The 22,768-nt window shown below is 50.3% G+C and overlaps 1 protein-coding gene across 1 annotated transcript; it reads right to left on the bottom strand.

Moving 5' to 3' along the window:
- Positions 1 to 1,825: 1,825 nt before the first annotated feature.
- PRLHR (prolactin releasing hormone receptor) lies at positions 1,826 to 2,798 on the bottom strand. Its single transcript, XM_077822864.1, is given in 3 exon segments — positions 1,826 to 1,917; positions 1,920 to 1,979; positions 1,982 to 2,798. Coding segments are annotated over 3 exon segments (969 nt in total).
- Positions 2,799 to 22,768: the final 19,970 nt, after the last annotated feature.

Here is a 22,768-nt window from a genome sequence, read left to right as displayed (position 1 = left end):
TCTTAGCTCTAAGGAGCCGAGAATACGACTACTACGCTCTTTATCCTTAGATCTTAAAGAGGGCAGGAAGTTGTTTTAGATAGGGAGAAAACAGATGCAGAGGTGAAAGTGACTTGCCCAGCAGGTTAGAGGCAGAGCTGGCAATACAGGCCAGATATTCCATGCCAGATGCCCAGTGCCCTAACCTTTGCTGGACCTGTTGGAGAAATAAGACTCGAGTCTCCAGTACTCAGAATTCAGCACCTTTGGTGAGCACTATGTTCCACCCAACAAACTGTGTTGACAAATGTTTAAATCATCTGTTGCAAAAACCACAAAAACCTCAGAAAGCATGTGGCTGCTATGTGCCTAGACATTCAGTGTTGGCTAAGGCACTGTGTCCATCTGTTCCCAACCAAAAGTGATATCCTATTACGCAGCCGTGAAAATAAAGAGCCTGATCAGGGAGTGAATGTGATTTAAGTTTCCCATTGCTATCCTGCATATTCATTAATTCACAATAACTTCCTGCTGCTGTCTGCTAAAAAATTATTATGCTAATCACCATAGATGCTCAGACACTGTGATGACGGGGAATATGATAGGAACCTAGATAGATGGAGAGACAGGCTTGTGTTGATAATGACACATGGTGTAATTTCAACAGCTGGTCATGAGGAACAGTTGCTCCAGCTATAGACTTCAATATTTATGTCTGTAAATTTCTAATAAGATGGGGGTGAACCCAAATAAAAACATCTCTCTTTACTTTTCACCATATGCTCTTTTTAAAGGTGTCTTTTATTCATCTTTTTGTTGGTGCTGTTTGGTTTGTACATTTCATGTGTCAGTCCTTGCTCCACTTTTCTGGGTTGCTAAAATATGAAATGAAACATGTATCACAGCTGGGCACATGTGTGTAACACTGCACATCTAGCTGCAGAATATAGTCCATGAAAGATGTTCTACATCAGATGGCTTAATTGGGAGCTCCACCAAGGACAGCATTGCTCTCTTTTATATCATTTCCTTCCACCCTTCCCCCCAGCCTTCATTGTTCATCTTCTCTGTTCTTACCTACAGCAGGGCCATTTAGGGTACTGATAGTTTTATTATTTTAAAACCAAAACCAGACAGAGAATATAAAATCTCTTGAAGATTACAAAGGAGTCTTTCTAATTGCACAAAATAGGAAAATGTGTTGACCACTAACATTTCCAGATTTTTTTAAAAAAAGATCTATAGGGACACACCCAATATAGTCATCACCAATTGTATAATGGTATACACCAAGTTCTGGAAGGCTCTGAGCATCTACAGTGGAGCTGCAGATACACAGCATCTCTCAGAGTGGGCATCTCTCCTTATTTACTGAATCTTCTTTTCAGGGAACTCTTGAAACACATCACTAAATGTCCCTTGCATCCAATTTCCTTTATAGACTATAACCCAGATTAAACCAGGAAAGGAGGTAGGAAGGGGAAAACAGTTTCCACTGACTTTCAAAACAAATATCTATGAATGTGTTTAATGTATTTTAAGTAGCAAGACTAAAAAATGAATTTATTCACTCTCACACACACACATACACCCCAGTCCTGCTCTCCTGGGCTTGCCCCTCCAAAGAAACAGTCTGCAGAGAACAAGTCTGACCTAGAGACATATGTTCTTTAAACAGAATTGATGTCCATAGCTTTCAAAGTGGAATCAGGCAAGTTGTGCCTGGTGCAGGATTGGAGCCATTCGGATGGCACATCTTATTGTTTTTGTTTGCAACTTGAGCCAATATACCATGGGAGCTCAGTGTAGGTCAGTGACCCTGCAAGAGGAGCTGCTGGGCGGCAGGTCAGATGACAACACTCACTGTCATGCTTTGCCCATAAGGAGCCACTTTCCTGTGCCAGACCAATAACTTCTTTAGCTCCTCCCTAAAGCTATGTGCAGCCAGCCATATATGAAGGGGTTGTATCAGGCAGAGCTCATAGCAAACCAGTGGCAAGCAGCTGGACAAGGCTAAGATAATAGGCATCAATGGCATTGATGTTGATGTCCTGGATGAGGTTGAAGGTGAGCAAAGGCAGCCAGCACAACCCAAAGACCACCACCACCATAACCAGCAGGCAGAAGGTCCTCTTGTGCCTGGCTCTGTCCCAGTTGGCCTGACTCTGAGTGATGGTACCAGGCATGACCCTCTTCTTGAGCTTGAGGGAGATCTTGGTGTAGGAGACCAGGATGGCTAGCAGGGTGCAGAGATAGATGATAAGCAGCAGGAAGAGCACATAGGTCTGCTGCTGGTGCTCTTGTTCCCCCCAGAATTCCTCGCACAGGGTGAGCTCCTGCTGGCTGAGTTCCACGTAGTAGGTGTGGGCCATGGCTGGCAGTGCCAGGTAGCAACAGAAGATCCAGATGAAGAGCACCACATAGGCACCCAGGTGCAGTGAGATGCGGCGCCGCAGTGGATGCACAATGACTATGTAGCGGTCCACAGCAACGGTGGCCAGGGTGAAGACAGACACATAGATGGTGACAGGCTGCATGAAGAAGACGAAGTAGCACATGGCGCTGCTGAAGATCCAGCTGCAGGGCTCAAAGACATAGGCCAAGGTGAGTGGGATGCAAGTGGTGCACATGGCCACATCTGACAGGGCCATGTTCCCGATCAGGAAGTTGGTGACGTTGTGCATCTTCTTCACCCACACCATGACATGCACCAGCAAGCAGTTCCCCACCATGGCCACCACCACCATGGCTGTGTACTGCAGGATGATCAGCACCTTCAGATGGTGCACCAGCTGCAAGCTCTGGAACAGTAACAACATCCTGTTGGTGGGTGGGGTGAGTGCAGACTGGCTCTGGTTGTGGTGAGCAGAGCCCGAGCCCAGGGCCCCAGTCTTCCAAGAAATCACCCATCTTTGCCTAGAGGGCAAAAAAAGGGGGAAATTAATGACCCCTCTACACTCTATGGTCACTAGTTGCACCTCCTCCTCCACTCCCCCAACGGGCCTTAGTGGTACCACTTCTTCCAATCCTACCACAGGAACCAGTGGTCCCTGCACACACACATACCCTAGGGGCATTTATGGCCCCTCCGCCCTTACACCACCTACATGGGCACATGCGTAGTTCAATCCTCCGATCCCTGGAGAATAACGATCACCGTGAAAACACCTGGAGGAAGAGACTCATGGCCATCCCTTCTAGAAACATCCCTGCAGTGAAACCCTCCCGTGAGCGCTAAGGATTGCCGTGCAAACACGTCGATGGAGAACATAAGAGGACACCAGAATTAGTGACCCCCTTTTCTTGCAGGCACACTTCCCGTTTATATCCTTGCCCTCTCGGAAATTGAAGCAAAGAGAAAAAGCACCCAGATGATGCTATAAATGGCCACGAGCAGAGACATCTACCCACAGACAGGCATGCAGTGACATCTCGCGGGGGACATAGATTGCAATGAAAAGCAAATGGAGAAAGGTAATAAAGTAGAATCAGATACATCATACATTAATAATCCATAATTACAATACACGATGCAGCAAGCAATGAAGTACTATCAAAAGAAGCAAGTGGGTGAAGGACTACCCGAATACGGACACCTCTCTCTCTTTCCACAGAGGCGCGTGAAAAATCCCCAGCCACCGGAGACCAAAGTTTTAAAGACACCTGGAGGAAGATCTAGATGACCCTCGCCACTACCGACATGTTGATCCCCAGACACACGTGCTAATAGATCCCCATTGGCAAGGGGACTAGGGGAGAGCCTCTCTCCCCTCCTCTCTCAGTGTCCGTCCCCAACCCCTTCTCAAGCCGATCACTTCGCCGGCAGAGACCAGTGGGGCAGCAAAACTCAGCCCTGGCTCCAGGGCAGCGGGCTCCATCCCCAGCGCCCCGCACTCGGAGGGGGGCGGTGCAAGCGGACGGGCTAACCCTGCGGAAGGTCCCAGGAGTGGGGCTCGGGCTACAAACCGCTGAGCCAGGCGGAGGTGAGCTGCAGGGACCGGGCTGCAGCATCGCTGGGCGCAGGGAGCAGGCTGGAAACGGGAGCTCTCCAGGGTGCTGAACCCAGACACGCGTGACTACGGCTGAGCACATCCGAGCTCCTTCCGCCGGGGGGTATTAGCTCCCCGCGGCGCTGCCAATGAAACACTGCACCCCGGTAAAACCCAGCGGCGCCCTTCCCTTCTGTATGAAGGCAAATGAGGCTTTTAGAAGAGCAGAGACCTGAGTCAACAGAGAAAAGATAGAGGGTGCCTCCCTTCTAAGGGCTAACTGCAGGGTGCCATGTGCTAACCAAAGGAAAGTTAACACATCAAAAGAAGGATTAACACAGGAGCAGATGAAATTGAAAAGGAAAAATGATCAATGAAATGTAAAGAAAGGAGACAATTTCAAGCTCGTTCTTGAGGGGAAACAGAGTTCTGTCTTACCATTCAATTATTAGTAGCTTTTGTGGTAGCAGCTAGAGACACCCCACCCCGTTGTGTTAACAGCTGATAATAACAAGCACATAGGAAAAGCGTCTGGTGAATTCCGATTGGCCTTTGAATTCAAGCGTAAACCAAAATGATTTAGGGCCAGGAAAGAAATTCTTCCTCCCCAAAAATTCTAAACCCTGTGTCAGTGCAAGATGAACTTGCCAGGCCAAAAAATGAGAAACTGTTGTTTGAGGATCTTCAGAGGGAGCCATGACTTTCCCTGGGGTGGGGGTGCCCTATTACCACAGATGGGACTTTCCCAGGACTAAGAACAACCTCACACAGCATCCATTTCCATTCCAAGTTCCAGGTATGCTTTTTGACCTTACCCTCCCCAATGCAAACACACAGCACATCATGTATGCATAATAATAAACAGTCACAACAAAACAAACCCACATGCATTCCCCCGCAAAAAAAAGTGTCAGAAAGAAACAACATGTGAGGCATGCTAACCATGTCAGAAAATGCTCTACTGAAAAGTCCTTAGAGTCCATAGTGACTCTTCTTCTGAAGAGAACAGAATGGGATAGAATATGTTGCAAGGTCCCGCACCATGTTTTAGACTGGCCTGGCCTGGCCATCTTACATTAACTATCCTTTTGTGGGTTTTTACAGGTCTATGAAACAAATTAACATTTGTCAAAAAGAAAAAAAAATCCATCAACATAGTTCCAGCTATGCTTGGCTGTTATATAAATACAAAACTTTGTCAATTGAACTCTAAACTGATAAAACCTTGCCCTAGAACAGTGAAAAGCATTCCATGTAAAGCACTCATCTGGGGAAGATTCATCTAATTTTATTATAGTTTGTATAATCGAGACAGGAAAACAAGCTTTAAATCATTTATACTCCCCCCCCCCCACCTCCCCCAGGAAAACTGAATTTTGAAAGATAAAGCCTGATCTTTGAAATTCCACATTCAGGAACAGAGACCTTAAGTTACTGTCAATGAGTATTGCTTAAAAAAAAACGCTTAAACATGCACATAACTTTAATCACATGACAAGTTCCATTGACATTCATGGCACATATGCTTAAGTGCTTTGCTGGATCAAGGCCATGATTATATGGACCACCACCACAGTTCAGCCATGCTGGCAACTTCAGGTTAATTAAGGAATTGTGAGCAGATATTTTAGGAGATTTCTATAGCATTCTAACAATATTTTTTCTTAAATGTTCATGATCTATAATTTTAGCAGAATTTAGGAAACTGTTGTTAACAGAGGCTTCTATTTGGTCAAAATTCGCAGCTATGTATGTGTGTCAGATGACTCAACAACTCATAATTCCCATGATTCAAACTCTCACCAGTCAGTCATTTCTGGCTAGAAAATTAGCATTTTAACTATACCACTAACAAAATACAATCTATTAATATAATGCCTCATGCTTTCACTAATGGGGATTAGGAGGAAACTTGCTACAGACAGTTTATCCCATAAAGGTATTCTGAAGGGTTTCTTGCACTTTCCTTTGAAGAATCTGCTACAGGTCACTGCTGTAGCCTGGGCAGTGGAATAGAAAGAGCTTGGGTCTGATCCAGTCTGGCAATTCCTGTGGTCTTTCAGATTTAGCATGAAATCCTGACTCCAATGGAGTCAATGGCAAAACTCCCATTGATTTCAATAGAACCAGGTTTTCACCCCAGAATTTTCCAAAGAAAATCAACATTTGCTATCAGGTTAATCCAACATCCACAAATTTTCCAATTCCTGATTACATTGTGGGATATTTTGGATAAACAGTGTCCTTATGACAGATACTATAGACCCATGGAATATCCAAGACTATTGCATCCAGAGTCCAAGACCATTGCATCAGCTTTATAAGTGTTATAGGTCTCATTGTGGGTGAGGGATTGTACTCTGGCTCCATGGAGGATTTACAGGGTTTTCTGCAGGAACTAAAATTCCTAGGTAGGTAACAGGCCAGGCGAAGTCTAGGGAAGTTGTAAATATGAATTTGATCTTGATGCCTGGAAAACAAAGAACTGAAAACTGTATGAAGTGACCATCCTGACAGAGGGAGAGAGGTCACTCTCCTCTGATCCAAGAAATGACATGAGACTGTGACCAAGAGGGATAACCTCTGCAAGAGGACTTGAAGTAGTTCGAAACCTGCCAGGGTATCCACGTAGAAGCTGGGTGATACCTGCTAAGCTAGTCTTGCATAGAAGCTGCTTATTGTTTTTAAACTATATTTCCTCAGCAGTGCTTTTCTTCTAAATAAATAGTACTTTGCTTTATGAAAGCTGGCTGGTCACTGATTAACCCTATCACTGCCCATAAGAGAACAGGATTGCAGGTGCTGAACTAAAGGACAGCCTGCTGAGGTGATTACATTGAAGTGCAGGAGACTGCAGCAGAATCCCCCTCCAAGGCAGATGATTACTAGAGGCCTGAAACATATGTGGGTTGCCCTCAAGGAGCCTATGAAGATGCCAGAGGTGCAGTTAACTCGGGGCCTGTGGCAGTCCTCAATCTGATCTTTTATTCCTATTTCCCTTCCATTACAGAGTCCAATTTCCTCTAATGACTGCACTGCACAGGCTTATTGGCTGCAGTGAAGTCATGTGAGGTTAAAGTAATTCCAGCTTCTAATTATCACATGACCATAAATAGGAAGCAGAGACCAAAAGAGGGGTTATTGTGGGGGAAAGAAGAGTGCAAATTTTAAAAGATTTTAACTCAGAAGTCAAGGTACATTGAACTTGATTCCTCTTTGCTGTTCCATGCTATTCTCTATAGTTTGTTATATCGCATTCCCTTCCAGTCATGCATTAAGCCATGTGACTAGACATCTGTCGTGTGTTGTTTCTTCTCTATTCCTCTCCCTAGAGGAAGAAGTGTGTCCAGGGAAGTGTCTTGTTTTGATAGTGTGTATCTTTTATTATTAGTTCTTAAATATTTATTTATATAAATATACCTGTTCCTCTGTGTTTGTATTAGAGAAAGCAAGGTCAAAGAAATGCACCTCACGACACACAATACCCGAGGATTATTATCAGCACCCCCATATTATTCAGATGGGAAAACTGAGGCACAAGGTGGATAAATGACTTTATCCCTGGTAACACATAAATCTGTGGCACAGCTGGCAACAGAGTCCAGGTCTCCTAACTTCCATCCCTGTGAGTGCCTAACAGCTACCCCTCCATTCTATGTATGAATGGAGATCTCTCTACAGGAGTTAGAGACAAGGTGGGTGATATCTTGATAATACCTTCCATTGGACCAACTTCTCTTGGTGAGAGAGACAAGTTTTCAAGCTTACACAGAGTTCTTCTTCAGGTCTAGGAAATGTACTCAGTGTCACAGTTAAATACAAGGTGGAATAGATTGTTTTGTGATTTTTTTCCCACTTCCCCCATTATGATTCACCTTGAATGGTCCCTTCAAATGAAGAAGAGCTCTGAGTAAGCTCGAAAGCTTGTCTCTCTCGCCTACAAACGTTGGTTCAATAAAAGATATAACCTCACCTGCCTTGTCTGTTTAATATTCTGGGACCAACACAACTATGACAACACTGCATACTGGAGTTAAAGGTGTAGTAGGAAGAGAGCCTGAGACATAAGCCCTTGTATCAGAGGCCTGGTATGAGGCAGGACCAGCTCACAGAATCTGGCAAGAACAGGGCTGATATGGCAGAAATACACATTCCTAAGAAGTGCTTGGCACAAAATACTCATGCAAACACATCCTGATATCCAGTGGTAGCAGAACATCCCAATATCAAAGATGGTACAAAAACATTCCCCAAGGATAACAGGAACACACAATCCTACAAGATAAGGTCAGGATGACAGTACGTAACAGAGATGTTTGGATCGAACCAACATGTACAAGGTGATGGGTGATAACTAGCCACGTCAGGGGGCAATAACTAACTATGCCAGAGGCAGTATGCAACTTGTTTGTATCAGGGTATAGAGATGTATCTCAGAGGAAGTATCTTTGGCCAGTCGAGTGGGAAAATGGAAAATCCCACCATTCACTGAGCTGCGTCCATGTCATGGGCATACATGTCTTAGTATCCACATAGAGTCTGCCAGGTTCTATTACCATGTTTCGTCAACAATAAACCTGGCCGGGTGAGTTTGCACCTTAATGGATCTTGTGGTCATTGGGAAGTTTGCTCAAGGTCTGCTGGGCCAGCTGTCAGAACACACACACATGCAGCCAAACATCTAATAATAAAAGCAGCTAGGCAGAAATCTCTTTTTAAACATTTCTTCTCATTTCTCTCATGCTGGATTTCATGAGCACAGATGCGAGTAAACAAAATGAAAACAAACACTTAAAATACAACTAGGTCTAGACAACAAACCACTTGAAATCCATTTCTGAAAAATGTCTGCTCAACTGCATTCCTCTCAAACAAGCAGATGCCAGTTTGCTGTCCTGATATTAGTACAAAAAAAAGCTTTTATGCAGAGTTAAAATTCTATATAATATGAAGTAATGCATATAGAAATCCAGAGCCCTATTATACAGAATATGAAGAGGAAAAATGCACTAAAGCCTGACCTTACTATTAGTCTATCTGAACATGAATTAATTGCTAAAGCAGTGACGCACACATCCCCACTTCTGTATAATTACTACATATTACTAGTGAATACGTAAAGAAAGATATATATTGTGACAGGGTCGGGCCAGATGGCTACAGGAGAGTAATTTTTTTTTTGAAGCAAAAGATGTTTTTTTTATTTGCATAACACACTTACAAAGTAAATACAGCAGCATATGCAATGTGTAACACAGCAACCAATCACAATTGTTTTCTCATTAGCTTCAGGGGAGGGAAGTGTTCAAGCTTGCCTGGGCCCAGAGCGGGGGGCTTCCTCGACTCTCGTGGTCTTCCACCCTTCCGAGTTACCTGGTGGCCCAGAGCGAGGGGGCTTCATCGATTCTTGTGGTCTTCCACCCCCTCGAGTTACCTGGCGCCACGCCCGAGTGTCACCAACAATTCTCTCCTTTGAAAGCACCCAACAAGAGGGGCAGGCTGTGGGGTGAACAATCCGGGGGGGGCACGTGCACCCACGTGTGAAAGGACCCCTCTAAGGTGGTGGTGTCCGCAGCAGCAATGGCTGGGGCTGGGGTCCCTTACTCTCTCCCCCAATCAAAGGGTCAGACAAAGGGACCCGGATGGGGACACCGAGCAGAGAACCTCGGACAGCACCCACCGCTCCTCAAAAGCGTCAAGGGAGTCGGTGGATGCCGCCCAGAGGAACTCCGCCCATATACGTGAACGGACCGAGGATCGGAAAACAGCCCCACAGTGACAGGAAACTCCATCGGCCAACCTCCTCTCTCTGGTTTTATAGATGGCCGTGTTAGCCAGGGCCAGGAGGAGGTTAACCAGGAGATCCCGCGACTTTGTGAGGCCACGGATGCGGAGTGCATAAACAAAAAGGTGAGGGGAAAAATACCAAAAACGTAGTAGGAGATTTGTGAGGAGCTGAAACAGGGGCTGCAGCGTGGTGCACTCCAAATATACGTGAGCCAGGATTTCCCTCACACCACAAAAGGGACAAGTATCTGGGACGGCGGTGAACCGCTCCAAGTACGTGCCCGTGCTCACAGCTCCGTGAAGGAGCCAACAACTGATGTCCTCGACGGGCCTCGGAATCAAGGTGGAATATAGGCTGGCCCACCGGGGCTGCTCACCCTCCAAAGGTGGCAGAAGGTCTTGCCACTTTGTGTCGGGGCGGGACACTAGGGTGAGGGCGTGAAGGGTGTGGAGCATGAGCACGTGTAGATGTTTCCTTGGAGCAGTTTGGAAGCGTACCAGCTGCAGTTCATGCAGCCGGCTCGCAGTAAAGGGGTGAGGGGGTCGATTGGGTCTGCGGGGCAGGGGTCCAATTAAAAGGTCCGGCGGGCCTGGGGTAGAGGGTGGGCGGGGCGTGTCCTCAAGCAGGACCCAGTCGAGGTAAGCTAGAGCAGCAGGCGGCAAAGCAGCCTTCACCTCTTGAAGTACGCGCCTGGGGTACGAGGTCTGGAGAGTCCCATGCGCCGGGCAAGCGTCAGGGGATCCAGCCAGTCTCCCCGGTCGTAGTCCAGGAGGTCTCCGACTATCGTGACTTCTGCCAGGATCAAGCTCTGGCCCACTGAGCGGGACTCCGCCACCTGCACACGGAGCTGGGGGTTGTGTAGCAGGGGCTCCACGAGGAGATCTACTCCATTGGTGGCCGCCACAGACCTGGTAGTTAAAAACAGTTTCCAAGTCCGGAGGAGGTCCTGGTAGAAGACCGGCAGCCCCGAGAGGTCTCACGGAAGACCTCCCGGACAGAGATAAAAGAGCTGCCGGTCATATTGGAGCCCTCGGATGCGGTGCAGGATGGCATGTGCCAGTGTGCTCCACGCCGAACTGCCTGCACCATAGAGGAGCTTCTGTAGGGCCCGGAGGCGGAAGACACGGACCTGAGTGGGTAGACACTTCAGGCCCTGTCCTCCTTCCTTCAGGGGTAGATGAAGAACCCCTACAGGGGCCCAGTGCGTTCCTGACCAAAAGAACCCCAGAATCAATGTCTGGAGGTTGGTCAGGAAACCTGGGGCCAGGACCAGGGTGTTGAGCCGGTAACAGAGCATGGACAGGACTAGTTGATTAAGCACCAGCGCTCTCCCTCGGAGGGAGAGACATCGGAGTAGTCCCGTCCATTTCCGGAGCCGCTCTATCACCCCACCTTCTAAATTTTCCCAGTTCTCCAGTGGAGAGGGATGCGTGGCAGAAAGGTAAACGCCGAGGTAGAGCAGCGGACCCGCACTCCACCGGATGGTCTGAAGCGCGGGTGGGAGGGAGCTCACCTGCCACCAGTCTCCTACCGCCAAGCCAGAGCTCTTGACCCAGTTGACCTGGGCAGAGGAGGCTGCCGAATAGATGGCCTGGCAAGCCTCCACCCGCGCCAAGTCGCCGGGGTCCTGGATCACAAGGAGCACGTCATCAGCGTACGCTGACAGGATAGCCGCAGCTCCGGCTCCTACAGCACCAACTCTGTCAACCTCCTGCGGAGGAGACAGAGGAAGGGCTCGATTGCCAGAGCGTACAGCTGGCCCGAGAGGGGGCACCCCTGCCATACTCCTCGCCCGAAGCTGACCGGTTCGTTCAGGGTCCAGTCGAGCTTAACCAGACAGTCTGCGGAAGCATACAGCACCCGGAGAAAACCCACAATCTGGGGTCCAAAGCCAAACGCCCGCTGAGTGCTCAGGAGGTACCCGTGGTCCACCCTATTGAACGCCTTCTCCTGATCTAGGGACAGGAGGGCGAGCGACAAACCGTCTCTACGTCCGAGTTCCAAAAGGTCCCGAACCAGAAATAGGTTATCAAAGATACTGCGGTCCGGGATAGTGTAGGTCTGGTCTGGGTGGATCATGTCCACCAGCACAGACCCTAGCCACAGCGAGATTGCTTTCACTACGATTTTGTAGTCCGTGTTGAGGAGCGAGACGGAACGCCAATTTCGTAAATCACGGAGGTCCCCCTTCTTCAGCAATAAGGCGAACACAGCTTGCCTGCATGAAAGAGGGAGGACCCCGCTCTGCAGAGACTCAGACCAGACGGTGACTAGGTCTGGGCCGAGGATATCCCAAAACACGCGGTAGAACTCCACTGTCAGCCCGTCTATGCCTGGAGACTTATTAGTGGGCATACAATGGAGGGCTTCCGAGAACTCGGCCAGAGTGAGAGGCAACTCTAGCTGGTCTCGGTCGCTCACGCTGACCGTAGGGAGCTCCTCCCAAAGCACTCTGCAAACGTTAGTGTCGGTCGGATCCAGGGAGAAAAGACTTGCGTAGAAGGCTCGGGCCCTCCTGCACATCTCCGCCGGTTCTGTGAGGGGGGTGCTGTCTTCTGCCATGAGGCAGGTGACGCGTTTCTTGGCCCCCCTCATTTTCTCCAGGGCATAGAAGAAGCGGGAGCTGCGATCCATCTCCTGAAGGAGGCGGATGCGGGATCGAAAAAAGGTGCCCCAGGCACGATGGTCCTCGAGGGCCCGGAGCTCCTCCCGCTTCTCCTGGCATGCTCCACAGAGGAGCAGGTCCTCGGGGCTGGCAGCCAGACACCTCTCCAGCTCTGAGACCTCCCATTCCAACTGCTTTTTTGCCGCATTTCTCCGTCGGCTGGTGCCCCGGGTGTAGTCGCGGCAGAAAAGCTGGACGCGCACCTTCCCCAGGTCCCACCATCGCCGAGCCGAGGGAAAGGCACACTGCTGCCCTCGCCAGGCCAGCCAGAATTCCCGGAAGGACATCACGAAGCCCTCATCCTCCAACAGGCTGTTGTTAAAATGCCAATAGGCCGGCCCCGGCCTTTCCGCAGAGGGAGGCTGTCACGGTGGCTAGGTGATGGTCAGAAAATGGGGCCAGCCAAATGCTGGAGGAGTGGGCTCATGAGAGATGGAAGCTTGATAAATAAATGCGGTCCAACCAGGAGTGGCTCGACCGATGGGCTTCCACTCAGACAAAGGTGAACGTGGAAGTGTCATCCGGGTGGTGGTCACGCCAGATGTCCACTAGGGAGTGATGTTCAACTATCTCCTGGAGGGCGTCCGCGGCGGCCGGGCTCCGCTCAGTCCCCGAGAGGTCTCGCTCCTTGAGGGTGGTATTAAAATCCCCTCCCAGGACCAGGCACTTGTGAGAATCTAAGGTGCCTAGGAAGGCGGACGCCTGCTGATAGAATTGCAGCCGCTCCAGGCCCAATGTCGGGGCATAGACGTTAATGAGGTTAACCACGAGCCCCTCTATACGGACCCGGAGATGCAGCAGATGACCTGGCACAGAGTCAGCGACCCCTAGCACCTCGGGCCGTAGGTCGGGGGAGAGCAGGGTCGCCACTCCAGCCTGCCGAACCGTGGAATGGCTAAAGTAGACCCTGTCCCCCCACTCCAGTCGCCAACTGTCTTCAGCAGTTGGATCCGTATGTGTCTCCTGCAGGAAAATCATAGAGTACCCTCCCTCCCGAAGGAAGGGGAGCACATGGGACCTGCGGAGAGCCATCCTACAACCCTGGGTGTTCAACGTTGCGATGGTGAGAGGTGTCATGGGGAGGGCCGGGGAGGATCCTCACTGGCAGGGATGCTCACATCCCCCAGCGGGCCGCGCAACAGTCCTTGACCCGTCCCGTAGGTGAGTAATTGGTCACGGAAGACACGGAGCCACCAGTAGGCTGTGGCATCCTGCTTCCCCGTCCCTTTATCTTCCCCCATGAGGGCCCTTGTGGCCCGGAGGATTTGAAAAAAAGTCCCCCCACCGCTGAAGAGCAAGCTGTACCTTGTTGCGGGAGCCACGGACATCCTCTAAAAACTTCCGCAACTCTCCTCGCAGATCATGGAAGGCTGGGGTTACAGTTTCCCGGTGGTTCCCTGGCGGGGCCCTTGGTGCAGCCCCGTGGCCCACTAAAACGGACTAGCAGGGTGCGGACCCCTGATGGGGTGCCTGATGGGCTGGAGCTTCTAGGCCCGCCTCAAGCCCTGGGGTGATAGGGGGCGGTGGAGGGAAAATAGCAGCCCCTAATGGGTCGGGGCAGGAGAATGCAAAGGCTGCTTACCTGGGGGTCATCAGTTGGAAAAGGGAAGGAGACAGCCCTGGGGGCAGCGATAACATTGCAGGAGGTAGACTGGATAGGGGTAGGGGCAGGGGCAGGGGCATGGGCAAGGTTCTGGGTATCGGGAGGCAAGCAGCTGGATGGAGGAGCCTCCCGATCAGGCTCGAGGGTTAAGGGGGTGGGGAGGGAGCTCTCAGTGATACCAGGTGTGGGCTCTATGGTGGATTTAGCAGCCACAGCATCAGGAGGTGGATTATCTTCTGTTGGGTCCCCGCCCGGGAAGGAAGTCAATTGCTCCGCAGCAACGGGGGGTGCCCCTGGCAACTCGTGTCCCAGCTGCGTGGCGCCGGCTGTCACCTGAGCAGGCTCGGTGGTCGTCAGCAGGGTGCCGTCAGCGGCCGGGTCAATGAAGGAGTCCAGGGGCTCCTCGGAGGTGGGAGCAGAAGCAGCAGTTAGGGGGAGGGAGCATGGGGAAAAGAGGGGTGGAGTGAGGTCACCCAAATCGAGGTTTGCTGGCAAAAGGTCATCCTCCCCCTGGGCGACCGGGGTCAGATATAGGGCCTCGATCTCCTCGAACATGGAGGAGAGGACATTTTCTGTCGCCCCGGGGTTCTCCCCGCTGGCACCCACCACGACGGTTGCCTCAGGGTTCACGGGGCTTCGGGTAGTGCCAGGACAGAAGGGGCTTCCTCGAGGGTCTCGGAGGGGAGGGTCTCCCGTGGAGGGGAGACACTACCCTCCGGTGCTACCACATCTTTCCCGGCTGACACCGGTGGATGGGACATACTCGTGGGCAAAGCAGAAGGTTCGGCATTGGTGCCCCCCTTCCTGATCTTCCGGGGGGCCTCCGCCTCAGGTAAACGAGGCGGAGCTCGAGCCTTCCACTTGCCTAGCTTCCCCTGGACTAGGGCCCAGCCCTCCATGGCATCATCTGGGGGCTGGTTAGCAGGGGTCATGTCAGGGGGTAAAGGCGATGGCTCAGGGGCTTGGGGGGGGGACGGTGGGGCGGCATAAGGGAGGGAGGATTCTCCCTGGGGCAGACTCTCTCCTATGCCTGGTGGTATCTCTGCCACACCCTCCTCCATAGGCCCCACTAGATTGTCAGCAGCGAGGGCGGGGCACTCCCGCTCGTCTGGGCATTGTAGGGGAGGTGCCCCTTGGGCCTGAGCGGGAGAAGTGGTGGTCCGAAGAGGAGGGGGGGTGGGTTCGGGCATCGGGTGGCCAGGGGTGTCGGCAATGACGGGGCCGATGTCCTGCCGGGTCTCGGGGATCCCAGGTGCCCCTCCTTGCCGGGCTAAGGGGACGCCCGGCAGAGGTAGCACCGGGCTTCCCCCGTGGAGAAATATACCTGGTAATGGGCCCCCTGCTGGGGGACTGGGAAGGACCCTCGAGCGCATCTCCGTGACGCACCGCCGATGGCAGTAGAAGCTGCACTTGCCGGCGGAAGGAAAAGATGTGACAGAGGGTGGGGTCCTTGCAGCCCAATGGGAGAGGGCTGATGACAGAAACAGGTTTCCCCAGGGTGGCAAGGGCGGGTAACAGGGCAGCATTGGGGAGAAAAGGAGGGACAGAGGTCAGGACCAGGCGGACACCCAGGTCCGCTAGCGGCTCTAGGGGGACAAACACCCCCCCCCCTCGAGGCCCCTCTCCACCGCTTCCTGGGCGGCAGCTTCCAATGCTAAGAAGAAAACGACCTTCCCATATATTTTGGAGGCCACCACAATGGCCGAGGGCCCCACCACCCTCACCAACGCCCGCACATAGGTCTCCACGTGGGGTGAGGTGGGCACCAGGAGGCATTGGACACCGTGCTTCCTTGTCATGGTGGGGAAGGGGCCCCGGCTGCTGTTGATGGTGGCGGAGGCGGTGGGCGGGAGAGATGACGAGGCGGCAGGCGGGGGGGCTGCTGTCACTCGGGCATACGTCCTGGGTTGCGAGGGAGGGACACCCGCAGAGCTGGTGGAGGGAGGAGTGGGGAAGGACGCCATGGTCGGTGGCAGGGCCGCAACAGTGGGGGTGGCCCCTGCCACGAAGGGCGCCGTGGTTTTAGCGGGGCCCTTCCCCTTCTTCTTGCCCTGGCCTTTCCCGCTGGCTGGGGGGGGCTCCCCTAGAGTCTGGGGAAGCGGTGGGCATGGCAGCGGCGGAGGTCACCCCCGGTGCCCTCCATTGCCGATGCCCCAGTAGGGGCGGTGGCAGGTGATTAACAGGAGTTGGGGTCAGGTAAAAAGGGACAGGCTGTGGGATGGACAGTTCAGGGCGGGGGCACATGTACCACCGTACGCTTGTTCAGAGAGTCCTGTTTGGTTGGCTGGTGCTTCTGGCCCACACGGTGGAATCAGGACGAGCAGCTAAGTCCAGAGGCAGATGTTAAACAGCCAGCAATGACGATGGAGGGGGCAGTGAGGAAGATCGTAGTGTGGGGGTTGGGAGGACACAGATGTATCGGGGGGCAGCTCCGTGCCACACCCCCTATGTCCCTACAAACACAGTCAAGACACAGTCAAGGCCGCCCCCCACGCAAGAGCACAGTTCAAAAGTTGCTCAGTCTTGGGCCCCCTCCATGGAGATTTGTAAATTCCCCGGGCGGTGTTCCTCCAGTAGACGGCTGTTTCTCTTTCTCTCTGTTCCAGGCTTTCTCTGCAGCTGCAACATTCCAGGGATGCCAGAGCAGATGATAAAAGTTCCTCTCGGCCGAATACGGGTCCACAAACAAACAGCAAGCGGCTGGGTCTGGGCGCTGTGTCCCTCCACTCCCCCCCACCCGGGGTTGCGGGTCAGCAGCCCCCCCCCTCTCTCGGGGGGGGGGGTTCAGCTGGAGTGGGAGCAGCGTCCGAGGGTGGGCTGGGGGGGGGCTAACAGCCGTCCAGCAGCTGGCCAGCACTCTAGCAACAGCAGAGAAAGAAAAAAAACAACAAAAAGAAAAGAAAGGGGGGAGAGCGTCTGGCACGGTAGTGGGGGGAAGCCAAAAGCAGGGGCGAAAAGCAAGGAAAGCCCAGGCCAGAGGGTAGCAGCAAGAGAGCAGGCTCAGTAGGTCCCTTTTCCCTGGGTAAGGGAACGGGGAAGGTTCCAGAACAATCAAGTACCTTCTGGAGACAATTAAGACAGGCTGATTAGAACACCTGCAGCCAATCAAGAAGCTGCCAGAATCAATTAAGATAGGCTAATCAGGGCACCTGGGTTTTGAAAAGGAGCTCACTTCAGTTTGTGGTATGTGTGTGAGGAGTTGGGAGCAAGAGGCACTAGGAGCTGAGAGTGAGAACGCAGACTGTTGGAGGACTGAGGTGTACAAGCATTATCAGACACCAGGGGGAAGGTCCTATGGTGAGGATAAAGAAGGTGTTGAGAGGAGGCCATGGGGAAGTAGCCCAGGGAATTGTAGCTGTCGCACAGCTGTTCTAGGAGGTACTCTAGACAGCTGTATTCTACAGGGCCCTGGGCTGGAACCTGGAGTAGAGGGTGGGCCTGGGTTCCCCCCAAATCCTCCCAAGTCCTGGTCAGACACGGGAGGAGTCAACCTGGGCTGTGGGTTCAGAAAAACGGCCAAGCTGAGAGCTACTGTGAAGCTCCAAGGCGAGGAAATCTGCCAATAAGTGCAAGGCCCACCAAGGTAGAGCAGGAACTTTGTCACAATATATATATAGGAGTTCAGATGATTACAGTGTGGTTAGTCCATTTCAGCTGTTCCCTTCATTCTGGTCATGTCTAGTATCTTATGGAAAAACTAGATAATACTCCAGAAATTCCACTAAAACCTATTACTAGATATGTATTAAATTAAATATTGGAATAATGGTGCCAACAAGATTCAGTGTTAAATTAAAGCAATTGGGGGAGCTGAGAAAAGAGACTAACATAGTGTTTCCTATTTGAAGGAATAATGGCTCTGATCCTCAAGTGTGGCTGAACAGTGCTCCTTTGCTCAGTACCTATGCTGAGGTACGGGGGTGGGGGGAGATTGTTCTACTATACATTTGTGTTTCCACAGTCTTGAGCTACTAATATCAGCTGGCACCAGCTCACACGGGGCCTAAACAGGGGAGGGCAGATCTAGAGACAATCAGCTGCCAGAGGAACACTAGGACATGGTCCTCTCCATGGCTCCACCCCCTGCAACCTCACCCCTCCACATTGGCTCCACCACCACTTCTAGTGATCATGGCAGGGGTCCCACACAGGTAAGGCCCTTCAGGGTTTTTTAATTTTCCCATATCCTGGAAATTTATCGGGTTGTATTAAAAAAAAATTTAAAAACAGGAGAAAATTGGAAAAAATGAAGGGCAGCGGGTGAGGGGGTTGCCCAGTACTCACGGGGGCCAGGAGTGGGATGGACAAGTGCAGTGAAAGTGGGGCGCCTGGTACCCAAGTGACCAGAAGAAGGGGGTTGACCACTACTCACAGGGACCGATGGCCAGGCGCCATGCTTTCTCATTCCTCCCTCTGCCCACTGCAGAAGGAAACAGGGCTAGGCTGAAGGCCCAGGGTTAAAAGGAGAGTGGAAACATGCAACCTGTGAGCACTGATTCCCCCCTTTTCTGGACAGAGCCTCCTCCTGTCCCCGATGGTCCTTAGCACAGACTTGTCCACTTCCCCTGAGAAAAATTCCTGGGTTCTGAAAAAGCCAAAAGTCAGGTGAAAACTGGTATATACCAGTAACAAAGGAAACTGCATAAAGGTAAGGGCAGCAGCAGCAGGGATCCCTTGTGATAGCAGGGATCCCTTCTTTACCCCTGGCAGGGATAGCAGCAGGCAAGTGTCCCCAATACTTACTCCAGCAGCTTGTATGAATCTGACTGGGTGGCCTGGGCCTACTATAGTCTTCTCCTCCTGCCACTCAGAGTGTCCTCTGCTGAGTGGCATTGGTAGAACCCCACCAGAGCTGTGGAGTTAGCACCTCATTGGCAGACTGTCTGCAGACTTCTCTGCATTAATTACACTTGTTTCACATTTTCAAGCTTTTCTTCTGAACCCTGAGGCTAGGAGGCTTACTTTGAAAATGAAAGCTGAGGTTCTCACATAATCAAATCACTTCACAAGCCAGAGCCTAGACATGAGCCTACAGTGCCTACGTCTTGCGCTGGTCCCAGATAATTGCAGCACTCCAGCCATATCTGTCCATTGGAAGTGTTGGTAGAAGGTGGTGCAGAGCAGGCTACACTGATGTGTAGCACCAAGACATTCTCTGTACTGAAGGAATCCTCAGGCTTTGGGCCAAGTCTGCAGACAGCCTGTCAGTGGATTGCTTACTCGAAGATCCTGGGACAGTATTCTGGCCCTTTGTGCTATCAGTACTGTAGGCCAGGATCTGGTCTATTATGCTTGAAGTGATAATTGCCTGAAAAAATATATAATCTGATTTTTAATAGGCAATTTTTCAACTCAGAAGTTAAATGTTGCTCAGCAGTCTATGTGAAATGAGTTTTATAGTCTCTGTGGTGTTCCCAGTGGACTACCTCAGAGAAAATACCATCATAGTTGGCACCTGTCATAAATAATAAAGGCAAGGGTAATCGCCTTTCTGTCCACAGTGCTACAAAATCCCTCCTGGCTAGAGGCAAAACCCTTTCACCTGTAAAGGGTTAAGAAGCTAAGATAACCTCGCTGGCACCTGACAAAAATGATCAATGAGGAGACCAGATACTCTCAAAGCTGGCAGGGGGAACAAAGGGTCTGTCTGTCTGTGTGATGCTTTTGCCAGGAACAGATCAGGAATGCAGCTCAGAACTCCTGTAAAAAGTTAGTAAGTAATCTACTTAGAAATGCGTTAGATTTCCTTTGTTTAATGGCTGGTAAAAAAGCTGTGCTGGAGGGAATGTATATTCCTGTTTTTGTGTCTTTTTGTAACTTAAGGTTTTGCCTAGAGGGATTCTCTATGTTTTGAATCTGATTACCCTGTAAGGTATTTACCATCCTGATTTTACAGAGGTGATTCTTTTACCTTTTTCTTTAATTAAAATTCTTCTTTTAAGAACCTGATTGATTTTTCATTGTTCTTAAGATCCAAGGGTTTGGGTCTGTGTTCACCTGTACAAATTGGTGAGGATTTTTATCAAGTCTTCCCCAGGAAAGGGGGTGTGAGGCTTGGGGGGAAGACATCTCCAAGTGGGCTGTTTCCCTGTTCTTTGTTTAACACGCTTGGTGGTGGCAGCATAGGGTTCAAGGACAAGGCAAAGTTTGTACCTTGAGGAAGTTTTTAACCTAAGCTGGTAAGAATAAGCTTAGGGGGTCTTTCATGCAGGTCCCCACATCTGTACCCTAGAGTTCAGAGTGGGGAAGGACCGTTGACAGCACCCTTGTTGGTAATACCAGCAGAAAGACAGAGGACTATATGGACTTTGAGACTGAATTATCTTGTCACCTTCAGAGGGGTCCCTATAGATCAGGTCTCAGGTACATTGGCAAGGAAGTGTGAAGAAGCTTGCACATCTGCTCCTCATGCTAGTACTATTCTATATAAGATGTACTTTTTACACTGTTGGTATAGGAGAGTGAAGGGCCCTGTGCTGATGAGACAGTTATGCATCCAAGCAAGTAGCACATTATAATACTTCTCACACACCACTTGGTTGCCTCAGTTGCACATCAGCTGTAACTCCTGAAAATACTAACCTTGTGTAGCAAGGCTTTCTATTGTAAGAGCACTGGTCATACTTTATATTAAGGGTCCATTTATAAAGGCTTAATAAATGATTCATCCAATTGTTATAGAGTCCAGCAGATTGTTTATAGCCACCTATATAACACCTTCTACTGATGAAGAGATTCCCAGGTTCATATCCCAGACAAGTCCCCATTTATGTGACAGCCTCCATCTTGACTGACACTGGAGACAGAACTGGATGCCTCCAGAGTGAAAAGCAGTGCAGACACAGGTAATTCCATTTTGCAAAGGATTTTGATATTCCAAAGTATAGTTTTGTTCTGATTTGGAATGAAACCCAAAAATTTCAAAGTTCTCTGGGAAGGGGGAGTGGATCCCCAGCTCCAGGGCACTCTGCCTGGTGGACTGCTCCAGAGGTATGGACCATGGAAGCCCTGGCGGTGCTTGAGCTGCTGAGGAGTTGCACGCATGGACTCCCAGGCTCTCGGCTCCCCATCCATCTGTCAAGCAGGCTGCCAAGGAGCCAGGTGGGGAAGCTGGCAGGAACCCAGGGAGGTTCCAAAACCTACCAAGGCTCAGTCAGAACTTAATCAAAATCAAATGGTCTCTGTAAAACTTTTCAATTTTGAGAAATCAGCGAATTCTGACCACAAAACATTTCAACAGAATTTTTCAACTAGCTCCCGTGCTGTAGCTGAGAGCTGTAACTGACTCACATCCTTTATGGACTGGGTATAGAGGAGAAAACTTAACACCCCCTCCCCATCTAAAATGCATAGTAATATCTGTAAGATGCTTATAATAACTACTAATCATTAATTAACCCTTTATCGACCATTTACCCTTAATAAAAGTGGTGACTAGTGCACCTTTCTAAAGAACTAGGTCAGTGTGCCTATAACAGGAAAGCCTCAAGCTGTCCTGGACCGTGAATAAAACCTCTCCCACATCTCAAACAACCAGGTTATTTTATATAGACAAAAAGAAAGCTGTGAGGTGTTTTGCAGGTGGGTCATACCAAGCATAAGTCCCCTGCTCTAGCTGTTCAGAAGAGCTGCTGGTAGGTAAAAGCAGACATTTTATGTAGTCATGAGAGGCCACAGAGCCAAAAGATGGGGCTGAAAGATACTCAAAGCAGAGAATTAGGTAGGAAACATAGTGCTGGCTTGGGAAGCAGATGCCAGGGTCACTCTGCTGCTGCCTGACTGCTATTTCTGGTAATTGCTGTGTTTTCACAACTATTTTTGAATGCATTTAAATGATTTTTTTAATTAACTGGCACAAGCCATGGCACTTAGTTTTCTTTCCAGAATTCTTCTGGACTCATGCAGGCTTCCCATAACTGAGCACTTCTGGTTTTACATTTATAATAAAGAATTATTTACAGAGGCAGCATTTAATGAATTGATCTTCATTAGAGTAACTGAAGCAGGGCTAGAGCTAAATTAAGAATTAGAAAAGCTGAAGGTGCTAAGAAGTAAGGCTTGGAATTTTCTCGTCCAAGCTTCGGGTAAGAGTTACGTGAATCCAAGAGTTTATTTTGAAGGCACTGGACCATCTTCATATTGCAGTCAGTGGTCAGCTCTGCTCCAAATGCAAATTTCATACCACTTCTCACATATCCCATGAGGTTATAATTACCATAAACCAAACATCCATTCAGCAGGCACAGGATGAAAGAAGCACCCCTCCCCTGACTCCTCATTCAAGGCCAGTCAAAATCACAACCCCTATGTTCAGGAGAATGCAGGGCCCTGCCCTGAGGAGCACATTGCCCCAGGGAAGGTGATGAGGCCATATCTTCCCTCCCAGCCCACAGGTCTCAGGGCACATTTTCTAAAGGACAGCACAGCCTGAACCACAATCCCCCTCAAGCTGTTCTTGTTGCAGTGAACTTCGTACTGCCCATGTAGTTAGATGTTTGGCTACATGTGTGTGTGCCCTCTGTGTGCTGCCCCAGCCCTGTGCAGACAGCTGGCACAGCAGACCTCGAGCAAAATGCCCAATGATGACAAGATCCGTTAAGGGATGAAGGCACCCAGCCAGGTTTATTGTTGACAAAGCATGGTACTAGTATCCCGCAGACTCCACCGGACCACTAATACATGTATGCCCCTAACAATGGATCAGCTCAGTGAATGGCGGGACTTTCCATTCCTCCCTAAGGCCA

This window comes from Eretmochelys imbricata, chromosome 7 (assembly GCF_965152235.1).
Source record: "Eretmochelys imbricata isolate rEreImb1 chromosome 7, rEreImb1.hap1, whole genome shotgun sequence".
NCBI lineage: Eukaryota > Metazoa > Chordata > Testudines > Cheloniidae > Eretmochelys > Eretmochelys imbricata.
The sequence above is the reverse complement of the archived record's forward strand: the minus strand, read 5'-3'. Positions and strand labels throughout refer to the sequence as shown.